The following is a 16,797-nucleotide window of genomic DNA, read 5'->3' on the forward strand; positions in this document are numbered from 1 at the left end:
CAGACTTGCACATGCACACACACACACCTTCAAGGGGTTGGAGAGACAGGGGCGTAAGTGACAGAAGGACAGACAGCCTCAAACAAACACTGAAGAGACACCTCTAAGTGACGGACACACACACAGAGCCAGCTGTGTGGCTAAGTGGAGCTGAAGGGAGCAGTCAGGCAGCGGTAAGAGTTTGTCTGAGCGTTCATCACTCGGTTTATAGAAGTGCCACTCACACACACTCCCTCTCCTTCTCTCTTTCTCCAAGATTGATGGGTAAGGTGTCAGTCTGGTGTCAGTTCAGCCCAGCTCTGTGTGCCGTCTCCCTTTCACCTCCTTGTCTCTGACCAAATCTAGCTCTCTTTCTCACCTGTCCAGGTTATTGAAAAGTCTTTAATTTGGTTTGGAGAAGCTGAAGTTTTAGACGAGCTAAATTTAGCATCGTCAAGTTCTGAAGTGTGTCGGAAAGTTACTCCAGGTCTTGGTGTGGTCTGTGCCCTCTTAAGCTGGTTCTCTCTGGATCTGTATGTTGATGATGTGTAGAATAATGTACTGAGCAATGGTAATTCTGCACTGCACTTATAAAGTTGCTTAAATAGACAAAGCTCTTCACAGTTTTGCCTTCCAAAAATGTGTCAGTAGTGGTGCTTTTATTTTGATAAATCTAGTGCAGAGGTGCATATGACACAGCAGCTGCAAGTGAAAATAGGACTTTTGTTAACGTCAAAGGGTGATGTGGAGTTGTTAAATAAATGCAAATCTTGTTGCCCGCATGGAGCATTTTTGTTTTGCTGTTAAAGCGAAGTAATGGTCCTCTTTACTTTTTCTTTTTCCTCAGCAACTGGCTTTGCCACGTGTAGCATCAAGGAGAGCGCTGCAGACAGCGATGCCGACCTAGATGTAGATGGAGACGACACCTTGGAGTATGGCAAGGCTCAGTACACCGAGGCCGACATCATCCCCTGCTCCGGTGCTGGAGAGGACCAGGGAGAAGCCAGGGAGCGGGAGGCGCTACGAGGAGCTGTGCTCAAGTACAAAAGCTTAACTATTAGATTTTCTGCCAGAAAATCTGAAAATCCCCTGAGTTAGTAACCTTGAGCTGCCACTTACATGGACACCTGTGTCTCTGTCTTACAGCGGGGGGATGCCTTCTAATAGAATAACACCTGAATTCTCCAAATGGGTCAACGATGGTAAGTAGGGACAAAATAACTGTCTCCTCAGGATATGCTGGATAGGCTAAAAAGCCAGCACTGAACGGGTTACCTGTCTTTGTGTCTACAGAGATGCCTTCAACAAGCAACGGCGAGAGCAGCAAGACAGACCCCAGCACTCCCTCGTCTTCCTCCTCTTCCTCCTCCGCCCCCCGCACCTGTAAAAACAGCGAGATCGAAAAGTAGGTGACAGAGAAAACACACATGTGGACACACACTAGTTGGATTTTTGAAATAGATCAGTTAAACATGAAGTGGAATGATCTTTCGACTGCCTTCTTTAGGCTTAGTGATACATTTCTCTATTCCTGATATGCGTGTTTAAGGCCAATTTCCTGGAGTTGCAAGATAATAATTGAATTGTTTGACTGTATGTGTGCTTACAGTTTTACATAACGTGCTTCCATCAACTATTGGAAGGCTGAATGCAATAAATGTTTCACTGAAATAAATCAATCGGCACTCTGCATGTTCGTGGTCCATATTAAATATCAGTAGAAGGGATAACTGGCAAATAAGCAGAGCAGCTTGAACTGTATTGATCAGAAACAGCACCGTGGGGCAAGAACTGCGTGTGTTTGCTGAGCAAGGGGATACATTCAATAATGTCTGCAACGTGATCATTCCAGTTTTAATTTGCATGCGACAGAGGGAAAAAGATGCTGACAGGTTAGGTGGCAATCTGACCGCACTGATTGGTTCTGCACATCCAGTGTTATGTAGGGACAGGTTTCCTTCCTCACGTTCTTCAGCTTGACTGACACAAATACTCCTGTACAGCAGACACTATAACTGCATGTGCATTTGTTTTTTGGGGGTTTTTTTACGATGCAAAGTTGGTGTGCGTTTCCATAGACACGACGCTCTAGCTGAGGTTTTAGTGGCCACCAGGAGCAGAGCATGGCTTAATTTAAGTATCCATTTAAAGGGGGCCAACTAGCTGCTGAATGATTGCGCTGGAACAAGCAGTCAGCCGGCTGGCTGGAACAATTCCCTGCATCACTCCTCTCTGCTTACTATAAATGCACGCATTTGTGGAGCTTCTGTGCCCCTCCGTCCCCAAATGAAAATGAGATTTGTCTCCTTTCGTTACATTGATACATGTGTGTGTGTGTGTGTGTGTGTGTGTGTGTGTGTGTGTGTGTGTGTGTGTGTGTGTACGTGTGCGTACGGCGCTTTGCACAGGGCAGCGTTAGTGAAATCTCTCTCTCTCTGATCCCAGATGGGTAATGATCTGGTCGCCTCCCGGGGCGTCCTCGTTCCCCTGCTCATTCCCCTACAAGATAAATGAGCTCACACATACACACACACATACATACACACATACACACATACAGCGCCTGAGACGCTCTTTCCCCTCCAAGATAAATGGCCCCTCCAATGCCGCCAATGCGATTGCTGCCAAATTTGGTGCTCCAGCTGGAACAATGCGGAGAGATTTCCATGTGGTTTCTGCAAATAATTGAATCTGTCCTCAATTTGGAAGTGATGAAGCTAGATTTGTAACCCCCTCCTCCCCATCACCTACACGTACACATACACGCCGCCTAGCCTGTCTTCGTCTTTTTCCTCTCATTCTTCGCTTTATTGCTCTGTCGCTAAGCTGCATGTCTCTCTCTTCCGCCTGCTTTTCTCTTTCACATTTCTGTTGTTCGTTTCTTCCCGTCTCAATTCTTCTGAGGCACTTACAACATGCCCCCTCCCCCCTTGCCCCTTGCCTTTTGCCATCTGAGGCCTACGCACATATATATTGGGCAGAGGCAGGGGAAATCAATAGTGACTTAAATGTTTTATCATGGTGTGTGAGTGTAGTTAAGGCCTCAGTTAACAGGGTGCAAAAGAGAATGATGCTGCTGCTATTTTTGTTTTGTTTTTTTACAGCATGTAGATTTGAGAAGTTTGTGTCTCCACCTGGTTGATAAAATGTTTGCAATGTGCTGCAAAAAAATTAATTACCGTCTAATTTGATCATTTCTATGTGCTTGTGTTGAGAGAGAAGCTGAGTGAGGCCAAAATGTAGGTAGACAGTAGATTAAGACACAGGGCTGATTGAGATAGATGGTAGAGATCTTCAGCTGCGCGCGCACACACACACACACTAATGAAATGAGGAATAGCCCCACACAAGTTGGGGACAGAGCGCTAAATAGAGGGGAGGCAGAGCCATCAATCTGTCTCTGTCGGGCTTTCCTGCTTGCTTTTTTCACCACAGGGATGAGTCGAGATGAAAATGCATCGCTATTTCACCTTCTTTCACTCACATACATGCACACACACACCGTTCAAAAAGCACATTGGAGCCGAGGCATGTTGTATTGATGGCAGTTGTGTTTCAGTATTTATTCTGAAGGTTTCATGATTTTAGGCCCAAAGATCAAGGCCACAAGCTGAAACCTACCAAGACTGGACCATGTTGTATAAAAACGCACCAACACAGTGTTGTTAACAATTAATATGATCAGTGGGAGATTCTTACATATGTGACATCCTCAGATGTGGACCCAACTCACATCCTAAAATATGTAAGAAAATGATCGTGATAGAGCTGCAACTCCTGCTGCCGCCTTCTCGTGAGAATTGGATAAACCCAGAATCTGCGTTTCTTCCTTTTCTTGTATACCTAATTTTTTTCCACAGTGCGTTTTTTGAGGACACATTGCCGCTTATATGTTTTTGTGATGCACTCTGCGTGTAGAGGTCTTAGGACTGTTACAGAAATGTCTTACCTTTAGGTTGTAGCCCAGCCTAAAATGTTAATGTGTTTCTCTGAGTCCACATGATGTGTTTTCGAAACCTGGCTCCCAGAGTGAGATAAATTTTCTTATTCTGGCTCAGAGACTGAAAACCCCAGAGCCAGCTTAAACTCAAGGATTTTCACTTGTGCATGTTGCTCTGTGAGAGGCTGTTCATCTCCCTGCATGCCACATTTAGCCCCAGAGAGTTGTCTTTCCTTTTCTTGGCCCTGTGAAGTCATCCTGTTCCCTTCTTTACCTCCATTAAATCTCTGCACCTCCTGCATTCCCCCCCCCCCCCGACAAACACACACATAGACACACACACACTCCCTCTCTAGATATCCACAGCTGCATAAAGAAGATGAACTTGTTTTACCACAAAACAAAAATAAGTAGGAGAAGTAAAACTGTTTTTCCTGACTTGTTTCGTTTCGCGTCAAACAAGACAAGAAACCCTTTTGGAAGAGTTTTGTTTGCGACAGAGGACTTTACTGGAGCTGATAAAAAGAAAAAAGACAGCCTTGTTAGAGGGATGACTTCTGTCCAGCTCGGTCCAGCCCAGAGTCTACGGCTGCTTTATAAGCTAGAGGCTAATCAAGGCTAAATGGCTTTTTACAAGCTTGGTGCTAATAAGAGGAGAGGGTAAAACAGTTTATAGGACACCAGGGTGGCAAGTCAAGACAGGCCTTTACAAAGGTGGGAGGATGATGAGGTTACAGGAAAGAGTTAGTGCAGGTCAGCTTTTTTTCCATAGATCTGAGAGAGGGAATAGGGAAGGATGCTTTGCCGGTCCGGAAACATTTCAACCACAACACGACAAACAGTCATCCTGCCTGTTGTAACATCAGTCCAGCCAGTGATTTTCATGATCTTTTATTAGTATTTTTTTAAGCAATCCTTTACTGTACAAGCTACTAAACATTGTCACAATTTCAGGGCCGAATGCAGACTTTTGTCATTGATGATCTAAAAGATATGAATTCCTTTTGGGAGAAAGAAGCCAAAACATGATTTGGTCCACTGTTTTCACTCTGTCATTCGTTCATTGGCTTAAATAAACTTATTGTGATATAATGCCAGAATCTCAACAAAGAGACCACAGACGTTTGTATCGAGGGTACAGTCTCACGTTGAACCCCTAGAATTTTCTTCCTCCACTAAGCTTTACAGATTATCATGGAGGTATTTGAACAAGTCTGCTGATCACCACACAAACCTGAAATGTTTAATTTTAATTTAATCTTCAATTTAGTTTAAATGTTCAATTTATTTTAATGAGCTTGCTTGATGATGTGAATTCATGTAGATCTACCGGTGTGGCCCAAAAAATAGATTTTCAAAATCTCGGGCGTTGAGAGGAAATGAAGTAAGTCCAGCCCCGTTTCCTTTCCCCTGTACACTTCCCCACTACTGTTTGAGTATGCAGCAAATGGAGCCATGTACTAGGCCACACACACACACACACATACACTCAGCCACTTACTGTGCTCATCTCTCCCTTCCTTCTGCTTGTCCTTCCCCATCCAGATCAATACCATAGATCAACTAGCTATCAGGCTGCAAAATGACCACATCACCATAAATACGCACACTGCTTATACCTCTCACACGCACACACACACTCACACACACAACTATTGCATTTTACCAGAGAATGAGTGGATAGCTATAATAAACACCAGCTGGCTTGTGCGGCTCGTCTCCCTCCACCGAATCACTGTCATCATCATCATCATCGTTGCGGTCTGTGCGTCTTCCCTATTGATCTAGTTATCGCTGCTTCATATGCTGTCGGACAGTGTTAAACGCACATTTTCTGTTATCATGCTGCGCATTAATCAGAGGCCACTCACCAGTAGGGAGGACAGGGGATATAAGGAAAAAGAAAGTTGGAGGAGAGAGTGATGAAGAAGCAAGGACATGTGGCGATGTGGAGATAAATACAGAGCCAAGGCGATAGACTGGGATGGGTGAACATGGGAAGAGCTGCGAAAACATAACAGAGGATGGAAGCTGAGCGTGAGACTTACAAACAACACAATAGAAGTTTAAGCAAAAGTCTGTGACGCGATGAGTCCTTTGAGTGTGCAGACGTGTTAAATAGAAGGATGTAAATACTCTGTTTGACCTGAGGAACAAGAGAAGTCAGGAAGATTCAAAGAGGGCTTGTTGTTTATTGAGCTACAAGAAAGACAACGCGTATCGACAAAGACTTTGACTTGAAACATGTCGTACTACACAGCAGCGTGCACAGGGCCCTAATCGGATGGTATTGAATGAACATGTGTAGAGAATGATACATCTCTCGAAAGATAGGAGTCCGTTAAATTCATATCATAGGATTCAACACAAATATACTGCAGGATCACAGTACAGTGATGTAGTACTATGGCTGACGACAATGGGTTGATGATAAAAGAGGACTTTTTTCCTCTTCTTCTTTCTTTTTCTTGTGTTCAGCACCCAGCAGATTCATCCAGCTTCCACTGTTTTGTGGAACTTTGAGACATTGAGATTTAGAGTACAACGTTCCTGTTTCCTAATGTTTATTTGTTTTTATTAAATGGAACTGAAAACACAACTGTACAATTCTTGTTACAAGAGTGTGAGAGTGGGCTCGTCATCTGTGGTGTAGACCTATACTTAAAACCTCTATCGTCTCTCTTGCTTGTTCCCAGGGTAACGGAGGAAGAGTCCACGGCAACCACCATGGAGGCCCTGAAGGCTCGAATCAGAGAGCTGGAGAAGCAGATACTCCGAGGAGACCGGTACAAATGTCTCATCTGCATGGTGAGTATAGCGTTTACATGAATGGTGTCTGCTTGTCTTCAGTGGAAGTGTTGTGGCTTTGTCAGAAGGCAGCATTAGCATTTGTCAAACTGCATGTAGCACCATAAACATGTGAAGCTGCGGTTAATGGGGGGGGGTTATAAACTGTATATAAAAGATGGAGGATAACTTTCAAGCCTAAAAAGTGAAGCCAGTGAGGAAGTGCCCCTACATTCTTTGTAATGGTCAATGAGGGCTGTCACATTAAAAGTAATATATTTAGTGCTGTCAGCGTTAATCTCGTTAAAATGATGTTAACACCATAACTGCATTAACTCGGCAAATCTCCGTTAACGAGTTACGCGATCTATGGTAACTCGTTAACAGATATAGCTTATTAGAAGCTATATATTTGATATAGCTTCTGATGAAAGGCTGCTTTGAGATTGACGGTTTGCTACAATGGGGGGCGTTCAGTGTCCTTTCCATCTGCTTTCAGAAAGCTAAAGTTTCAATGGATTAAATGCCACAAACCAGTGGGCGGAGTCACTGTGATTACTTCCTTATCTCATGTCCATGTCTCCCAGTTGTTGTTTTTGACCTTAATGGCCCGTCCCTTACATTTTTGAATGTTTCCAAAGCCAGAGGTTTGGTCTTCCACTTTATTAGGCCAGATATGTAGCAAGGGCTGATAAGGTCTGTCCCATGTCACAGGCTTACCTGAATACCAGAATGTGCTGTATTTTTGGGACAGTCAGTGTATATTCAGTGGATGTAAGTAGCAACCACTGATCACTTTCTACCTTGTAGAGGGATTCAACCCTCTACCCTCACCTATTTTTTCAAGCAAATATAAATTAAAAATATACTCACTGTGGCCAGAGTGCTTACCTTGATATCTAGCTGCTCGGTTTGAGTGACAGATTTTTCTGTTCGATAGTGTTCGTGTGTTTTGCTGTAGGTTGTATACTTGTGCTGCAGAAATGTGTGAAGCACCTGCACGCATCTCATTTCTGCTCTTCGTAGGAGCATTTTCACTGTCCGCGTGCTGCTGGTGTTGTGTTGTGTTGCTGTTGTGGTGTGGCCCTTTGCATGGCTTTGCAATTTGGCACGATTGTCTGCTATCACATTTCCAGAGCGAATCATGTTTTCTTAACATCTCATGCTTCATCTCAGGAGCACAGAAGTATGTGTATGTTCAAATTCTGAGATAGCGTCCTGATTGTGCTGTGCACAAAGCAGGTTAAATCTGTGAAAAATGTGTCAAAGTTTGGCTTTGTTAGGTGAAAAGACACTCCTGTGCATCACAGCTTGTATTGATGGCTGATTGGACCTCACAGATCAATAGTTAAAGCCATGAAGGACAATATAGAGGTCCATCAGACACTTGAGATGCAGTTTCGCCTACACCTCACATCAGTGTTTGTGTACCCCCACTTTGTGTCAAGTACCCACCCTGTCATTCTTCAAGCGTGTGGACAGTGCAGCGTCGGCATCCTGTGCTTGCTGCGTGTGAGTGTGTGTGTGAGAGCCTGTTGGTGTGTATGCATGTGAGGCGGGTAATTACCAACGCCTGCGCTTCCTAAAGGTCGCTGGGTGCCTGAGGTGACACGGAGGGCAAGGCATAGCGATCGATCACTCACTGCCCCATGAGCACACGGCTCCTCTCTGCTCATCTGTCACTGTCCCTCATCTGTTTTGCGCACACACACACACAAACACACACTAAGGCATACAGAGAAATACAAATATGTCTATACACACACACACACACACACACACACACACACACACACACACACAGGCCTCTTCCATCTAATCTGTCTCTGTCTTTAACCTGTCACTGGGCTCCCTCCCTGTCACTGGGTCTGATCTAAATGTCATCAGATTACTCTCACTAACTGGCAGATTTTGAAGCAGCTGGAGATTTCCACTGCATCAAGTAGATGCAGAAACACTTTGAGCAGATGTATGACTCAGTCTAAACGCCACCACTGTCACCTCTACACCGTTATTTCTGCAAATATTTCTTACTAATTTTTACCTTCTGATTGTCTGGTGGAAATGCTCGCCCTCTGTATCAAGTTGACTCAAGTTGTCTGTTAGCCTTTACTGATGCTGAGGGCATCTCATCTGTGGGTTTCTACCCCCATCTATTGGTCATTTTAGGGCAAGGAACTTAAAATGTGCTTTAAGATAGTCCTAAACTACTTTTGGAAATTCAATATATTCAGATATTTAAATATTGAGATATTTCAGGTTTAAAGTAAGGTTACTGATGGACTTGATTGCAAATATTTAGACTGTTTGAAGACTAAATTTCAACGACATTTAAACATGCCTGAATTGACTATTCAAATTAGCCAGTGTAGTATTGCTCTTTGCTTAAGCTGGTTGACTATAAGAGACCAAGTTAAAAAAAGCTAAAGCAGCTAATGCCAAGAAAACTTTACTTTTAGTAAAAAGTGTGTCTAGAACATCTCCTCTTAAAATGCCTCTATTTTTAAAATTAGCAGCTGTTTTTATGTAATTAGCGATGCTAATTACATAAAAACAGCTCTTATTCAAATAAAATACTACAAGGACATGTTTATCAAAAGAGCCTTTACAAGTAAACTGATAAGACTGTAATCTGAGCCTGTTCCTGTTAAAAGGGAGTTTTTCCATCCCACTGTCACCAAATGCTTGCTCATAGGGTTCCGGCTGATTGTTCAGCTGATTGGTTTCTCCGTTGTTATTGTTGGGTCTTTACACATATATATATATATATATATATATATATATATATATATATATATATATATAAATAATATATATATATATATATATATATATATATATATATATATATATATATATATATATATATATATATATATATATAAAAGATCCGAGCTTTTCCAGTTGACTTAGCATTTTAGCCTAGTTGTCAGCTATCCAATCAGAGGTGGAAGAAGTTGTATTCAAAGCCTCACTTTTCTTACTTTCTGGCCGTCATTAGCACACACTGCGATGTTTGTGTGGGTTTGTGTTTGTCCGCACGCGTCTTCTGTTGCTCTGTGGTGTTTGTGTGTGCGCGATCAGTACAAGCCCGGCTCTGTGATTAGCTGCCACCTTTCGCCCCCAACCTCTCCTCTCCAACCCCCACCTCTCCCTCCTCCTCCTCCTCCTTCCGCAGAGGAAGCCTGCTATCCAGTCAGGCGCGGAGCTCAAGAACATAGGGGCCAATGAGGTCGGAGAGAGGCAGCCTAAGTCCCTCCCCCTCGGCCTGTATTGCCTGTACAGGGGCCTTGTGATTGGTGGCTACAGCAGCGGCATAAAGAGGCTCCTCCCACAGCCCTTACGGAGGGTAAGGCACTCCCTCCCTCCTTACCTCCTCCGCTCTCTTCCCACCCTCACCTCATTCCTCCCTCATCTCTCCATTCTTTTCCAGAGGGAAAGAAAAGGACGCCCAACAGGGCTCGTTCACGGCTTCCTCCCTCATCTCCCCCCTCCCTGCCCGTTTCCCTCTGTCTCTGCCCGTTGCCTGGCCGATGTCGTGTTTGTGCACGTGTGCGTGTACGTTTGTGACCCGCAGATTGCCGGTTCAATTTCCCATATGCTGCCTTGCTCAGTGGTTCTGTGGCTGCTGGCTGTCTTTCCGTGGTTAGTGGTTTGATGCTGTTTGTTGGTCAGGGATTGTGTAGCGTTACTTGTTTGTTGCTAGCTTAAGTGAGTGTCCTGTGAATCCGATGTAGTTTAAATTTTTCCTTTTTTTTTTGTTTTGTTTTGTTTTTAGGACTCCTACACGATGCCGCTCACCTCCATCCAGTGCTGGCACGTCCACTGTGAAGAATGCTGGCTCAGGACTCTGGTACGCTCAAACTCACACACTTCATCTCACTCACACACATGCACACACACTCAGTGCTGCGGGGCAAGTCCTCATGACATGCAGTTATTGCGGCCTCATTTCATAGTCAGTGAATTTTTCTCTGTATTCATGCCCCGTAGGGAGGAACTAAAATGGAATATTCCCCAAATGACCTGTTCTCTCTCAGCACGCTCAGTGCAGGCAGTGCAAACACTTGTAGCCTCAGTCAGGGAAAGGCTTAGATGGAATGGTCCCCAAAAGGCTTGTTAAAATGTTGGAATAAAGTGGTCAACTTCAGTCTCCACTGGCTTCTATGTACTGCCTTAGGTCTACACACACACACACACATGCCCCTCCGCTGCGGTTTTGCTGGTTATTAGTTAGTCTAATATATTCAGTAGTGTGCAGTTAGCTGTTGCTAATGTGGTAAATGGAGCGCAAAAGAAAATAGTGTTCCTACAGCTGGAAGGGTAAACAGTGTACTCATTGGCTTTCTCTGATGTCTTTGCTCTTATTGCCTCTTTTCCCTCCACGAAATATCTGATGTTGTCAATGTTCTCATCTCACCTTGTTTCCCCTGTTGCCCTTTCCCCATGAAGCCTAATCCTACTCATCAACATACCCCCAGGCCCGTCCCACCTGGAAAAACGATCACAAATAAGCCGATCATTAGTGCCACATCATTGTATACAGTATTAGTTGCATCAGTGTCCTAGAAATGTATAGCCATGCACTCTTTGAATAATTGCAGGGTAATTACAAAACTAAATGCACTGACAATGGGCCCTCCTGGTGCACTGCCTTCCTGGTGCACTGCCCTCCTGGTGCACTGCCCTCCTGGTGCACTGCCCTCCTGGTGCACTCGTTTGGGGCTTGTTTAGATAGAGAAAAAGAACCTTTGTGTTTTTATCAAAGTTGTTGCTTTTTCAAAAGCCTCTCCCAGCTTAAAACAAAATAAAATATTTTAAAAAATCAACACAACAGAACATAAAAGATTGTTAACAGCCATTTTAAAATCCTCCTCATCTTTAGTGGTGAATTCATTCAGTCCCAGCTTGACGGTAATTCAGCTTAATGTAAATTACTAATCATTCAGGACCTCCCAGAATGTATAGATGTGAAAACACAGAGCAGAAAGTTTGATTTTTAACTTCATTGAATGATGTAAAAACATTGATTGCTGGAATATTTTGACTTTGTTGGGGAAGATGTTAAACCTTAGCCAGTACACTATTTATACAATTTTGAAGAACTTCCTGAGTAACATCTGGGTTAGTGTGCAGACAGCCTTGCATCAGCAGTCCTAAGGTTCTAATCGAAGCTGTCTTCTCGAGTCTTTACGAGTCTAAAGCATCACGCTGGTGTTTTGAATGAAGAGAATCACCTTCAGTCTATAGATGCAGTTTCAAATCTCTAAAACTCTTCACACTTTGCTCAGTTTATCCTTTTTGGGCTTAGGCAGGCTGCTGATTGGTGGACCAGCTACCGCTCTCTGCATTAGATTCAGTGTGTTAAACCATGTGACATCATCTATGTCAAGGACTGAATGGAGCAGACTTTATTTTTCCAGGGATTATGATGAATGGGAATGGGCCAGTCTGATGACTATTTCAGCCTTGTATTCAGCTATACATTTTAAATTTGGTGTTTCTGAAATGGTTTGGTCCAGTAGAATAGCTAAATGATAGCAGATAAAAGCAGCATAAGCTAATGGTCCCAACCATTACCACCCTTATTCATGTTAATAATTGTCTGGAAAATGCTTTCAGTTTAAGGTGATTTAAGAAGACCTTCATTTGAGTACGAGCAGAAAGGCAGTCTGGGCCTGATTAATGAATTAGTTAGCCTGCTTTCTAATTCTTCTGTTATTAATTGCTCAAAAGAAAGCGCTCCATTGTTTCCATCTGCAGCGTACCTGTGTTTTCTGTGTAGGTGTGTGCACAGACGTGCATCCTGCCACTGCTGGTTTAATGTATGGGGAATTAAAGTCATAGCCTGGAGACAGCTATAAAACCGGGAGGGCCAAACTGATCAAAGTAAATGCCCGGGAATCTAGTTAACGTCAGCCCAGCCTCTTACCACTTTAATGAGCGAGGCAGCTGGAGCACAGCGTAGCAGGCACACACCCATGCATGCTCACTGCCCACAGTAAACAACAGAAAGCTTTGACGAGACTCCAAACAAACAGGAGAAGTGCTCCCTCAACAGGGTATCAATAAAATTGCTTAAATTACACTTAGTTAAATTTATGCTATTAAACAATGCTTTGATACGTGATTTATGAGAGGTATTTCTGAAGAAAATGTTCATTACTACTACTTCAAACGTTTTAAACCTTTCCAAACTCCTCTTCTTTCTATTTTTTCCCCCATACACCCCACATCCCATCCCATTCTTCACTCTGGACTTATTTTTTTTTAGTAGTGTGGAGCAACATATCCTCTTAGCATGAGTATGTGACATCTGTCACTCTCAAATCACCCCCGTCTAGGCCCTTAATCGGTACACCTGCTTGAAAGAGTTTATTCAGGGGCTTACAGGAACTGAAGCCTATAAATCCTTGGGGGTCAGAGGTACATTTATACTGACCGATTAATGTTTCAAAAGTGCACAAAATACAAACGAGATCTTCAGATTGTGTTGGACTCATGTCAGATGTTACACCGCACGTTTGTGTGCCGTATGCTAAAGTCTCAAAGTCTTTCAGCACACGGTTTAGAGACTGATTAAAGCACCAGATAGTTTAGTAAAAGGTGATGAGCAGTTTTGTTATGTCTAACAACAGCATTCAAAATGTCATTCACTGTTTCCCATACATCATCATACATTGTGGGCCACATGCAGCCCACTTTGATCTTAAACAGTCCATATCAGTGAAAGACATTTAAATAAACTAAGCTCTTAGATTCAAAGAAGTGCAGTTTCAACATTACAGCTCAGTTTTCCTATGTGATTCATGTCTAAAATTACAGGAAACGTTACAGATTTTTTTTTTGTTTTTTGCTGTGGACCCACTCTTTAAAACAAAAAGACATTGCTGTAGTAGACAGTTTCTGTCATTATATTAATTGTTTAACTGTTACTTAACTACTTTGGTGTAGTATGAATTATCAATGGGAAACACTATACTACAGTTAAAAGTTCAAAGCCTTCCGGTGGGGCAGATTAGAGTCTCCTGGTCCCTAGGCCTTATTTTTGACACCCCTGCTATACATGGACTTTACCTGAGCCCCTTTGCTTGAGAGAATGACACTTTCAGGAAGTGACTGAGTAGTAGACCATTCCCTTGACCTTACTTTGGAAGTAAAGTAGCTGTGAGTGTTGGGCCTTCAGTCTCATGTTTTAATCGTGCTTCTGTTGTGGTGGTTTCCTTAAAAAAGTTTATGTCCCATGTTCACATACTCCAGCTTCTCTGTCTTGGACACTGCAGCTGACATCAGGTGGAGAACTGATTCATGTGCAGCCATGCCAAGCTTATGAAGCTCGGCAGCAGAACAAGGAATAACATCACCAGCTGCGGTCCAAGACGCTGGAGTCGCTCAGTTATTTATTATCACAACACCAGCCAACCACCCCCATCATCTACAAGAAATAGAACCTAGATCTGTGGGAAACACAACGGGTGCATTTCATTTCTGATGTTAAGACTTTCCTCATAGCAATGACATCATATAATCCTTTCCTAGTTGACTCCAGCTGTGCCACTATTCTTCATTTGTTTATGGTCTGTTTTTGGCTGCTTTTTCTTTTTTCTTGCATCATTAAGTGTAAACTCAGCACAGTGACTCTGTCAGAAAAGGATGCGCCTGCAGCCAGCAGTTGTTGGCCAGAGTTGGTGTGGGAAAGCAACAGGGATTTAGGACAGTGGTGAGACCACCCATTCAGAATCTTGTTATGCTGTCAGACCTGTGTTGCATATTATCGCCTGCTGCTTTACTGCAGATGGCAAACTATCAAAGCAGTGCAGAGGGAGAGGAAGAGGGCAGAAGGGGAGGCAAGATGTGCAGCAAACAGGTTTAGATTCACACAGGAGGAGGCAGTAAGAGCACTGGGTGAACTTCATGCTCGTAGCCCCAAATCAGCAGAGTGAGCACTTCATTGTTATGTCTGTTGGTACATTTTTCTGAGCTACCAAGCTAACTGTTGCTTGTCTGTCCATCACAGGGAAACAAGAAGCTGTGCCCACAGTGCAACACCATCACCTCACCCGGAGACCTGAGGCGTGTCTACTTGTAAAGAGCACAACCCCTGCCTTTGTTCCTTCCAGTCCATTCCTCCATCTTGGATTTCTCTCCTTCCCCGTCGATCATCTTTAGTTTTTCTCGCTCTGTCTCTCTCTGTCGCGCGGCCTGGGTCGGCAGCTGCCAAGCCTCCACGACAGCTGCGTTTGAGACTGTGCCAGTTCTTCCAGGAGGGCGGCTTGAACAAATGACTAAGCAAGCGCACTGTGACTAACTCTGACTATGGTCAGCTGTCTCCTGAGTAACCTGCGCAAAAAATAAAGGGGAGAAAAAAAAGGGCCCGGAGACCTGGAGTCCCCAATTGCCAGCAGTTGTTTCCGCGGCCTCAATGACACAAGAACCTCTATAACTGTCTATAAAATAGAGGGATCTTACACTGAAGGACTAAGTCAGTGGAAACACCCACTAAGACCTTGTAGCTTCACACTGCTGGAGGTGAACCTGAGAGGAACTTCTTAATACAGGATCTAACTCCCCTCCTCCCTGCTAGCTCTTCGTCAGAACTCCAGCGGCTCTGGATGGCGGGCTTCACCCTGATGACTTGAGGGAAAGCTTCTTTTCTTATTTTTGTTCACTATCAAAGAGACAAACTGATAGCTTGATCCAGCTGTTGCTTAAGAAAAATATAAATATAAGAGCCTGTCCACTAAAACTGAGCTTTCAACCAAACTGAGAGGAGCCTCATAACCTTGAAAAGGAGTTTGACACTCGCCCTACTCGTTCTCTTCTTCTTCTTCTGCTTCTTCTTCTTCTTCTCCTCCTCCTCCTCCTCTTCACGAGCCCCGCCCTTCTCTCTTCCCCTCTTTTGTGGTGTTCTAGTGCAGTAAACCAAATTTTCTCCTCCCCCTTACAAGATGCAGTGCAAGCACATGTAATATAGTTCTATGTATGTTTACAATGTTGGGTGTAAATTACATAGACACACACACACACACACACACGACCATCAGCAGATACACACAGAAATATATAATATCAAAATCCAGTTTTTTGGTTGGAAGGGGTTGGGGGGAAAAAATGGCTGGAATAAAAGAAGCCTTCTGTATTTTTTAAAAAAGAAGAGATTCTTTGAAAAATCTGTTGACGTTTTATTTGACTGTACAGGAATTTAAAAAAAATTGTAAGTAATAATAAACTACTCAAACTAGATGGTCAAGATTTAGGTGGTGTAATTTTTCTGCAGAGTACCTCAGAGAAAGGTAGATCTGATCTCGGTGTGCGGACAAATGTTGTGTTAGTTTTATTAAATGGAGAGATTCCCGTTGTCCAAGAGTTCCCGCAAACAAGCAGAACTGTGGAACTGCTGTTTAATTCACATATTGTCCAGCTGAGCTTTTTCTTTTTTAACCTCTTCTTCTGCTTCATGCTAATTGGAATAACACACTGAGATCATATTCTAGACAGTCTTTTTTTGTTTGTTTGTTTGGTTTACCCCTACATGTCTCAAAAGAAGCTTTTTCCTCCCACATTGTTCTCATTCTGCTATGCTGCAAAAAAAGAAAAAAAAAGAAAACAACTTTAAAAAAAAAAAAAAAAAAGGTCTGTGAAATGGCAAATTCCCAATGGGCAGAAGTCTTTGGAAAAGAAGGATGGCCAATGCTGAACTGGCAGCCTCTAGGAACCCACAACCTCCCCCCTCCCTCAATGGCAGCAGCATCAGCAACTAAGGTGGTGGTGTGCTTTGTGTTTGTAAAGCTATGTATTCTGTGCCGTCTTTATTGTTGTAAGAAATAATGCAAAAAAAAACCCAAGAAAAAATAAAATTTCTCAAAATTCCACGACTGGTCCTTTTCATGCAGCCGGGGGTGGTGAAGTAAGACGTGTTTAAGAAATGTGTTCATTGTTCGTTCATTGGTTGTTCACTGGAAAAATAAATAAAAAATGGGACAGAGATGCCAGAGACCCATTGTGAATGTGTTTTGTAATAAGACCTTGTGTCTCATTGTCAGTCGTAGCTCTTAAGTGGATCATCGTCCACTATTAAAAAATGCAAAAGG

At 43.2% G+C, this 16,797-nt stretch overlaps 1 protein-coding gene across 3 annotated transcripts in view; it reads left to right on the forward strand.

The window, feature by feature from the left end:
• The window catches only part of rnf220a (ring finger protein 220a), a 159,293-nt gene extending 142,717 nt beyond the window's left edge, over nt 1–16,576 (forward strand). For all 3 annotated transcript variants that reach the window (XM_039602256.1, XM_031730725.2, XM_031730726.2), the window contains 6 exons: nt 827–1,019; nt 1,126–1,181; nt 1,273–1,384; nt 6,616–6,727; nt 10,485–10,559; nt 14,724–16,576. In XM_039602256.1, the coding sequence (XP_039458190.1) occupies nt 827–1,019; nt 1,126–1,181; nt 1,273–1,384; nt 6,616–6,727; nt 10,485–10,559; nt 14,724–14,795 (620 nt within the window). In that variant the 3' untranslated portion in view covers nt 14,796–16,576. The remainder of the gene's footprint in view (nt 1–826; nt 1,020–1,125; nt 1,182–1,272; nt 1,385–6,615; nt 6,728–10,484; nt 10,560–14,723) is intronic.
• Nucleotides 16,577–16,797: the final 221 nt, after the last annotated feature.

This window comes from Oreochromis aureus, linkage group 18 (genome assembly GCF_013358895.1).
Source record: "Oreochromis aureus strain Israel breed Guangdong linkage group 18, ZZ_aureus, whole genome shotgun sequence".
Lineage (NCBI taxonomy): Eukaryota > Metazoa > Chordata > Actinopteri > Cichliformes > Cichlidae > Oreochromis > Oreochromis aureus.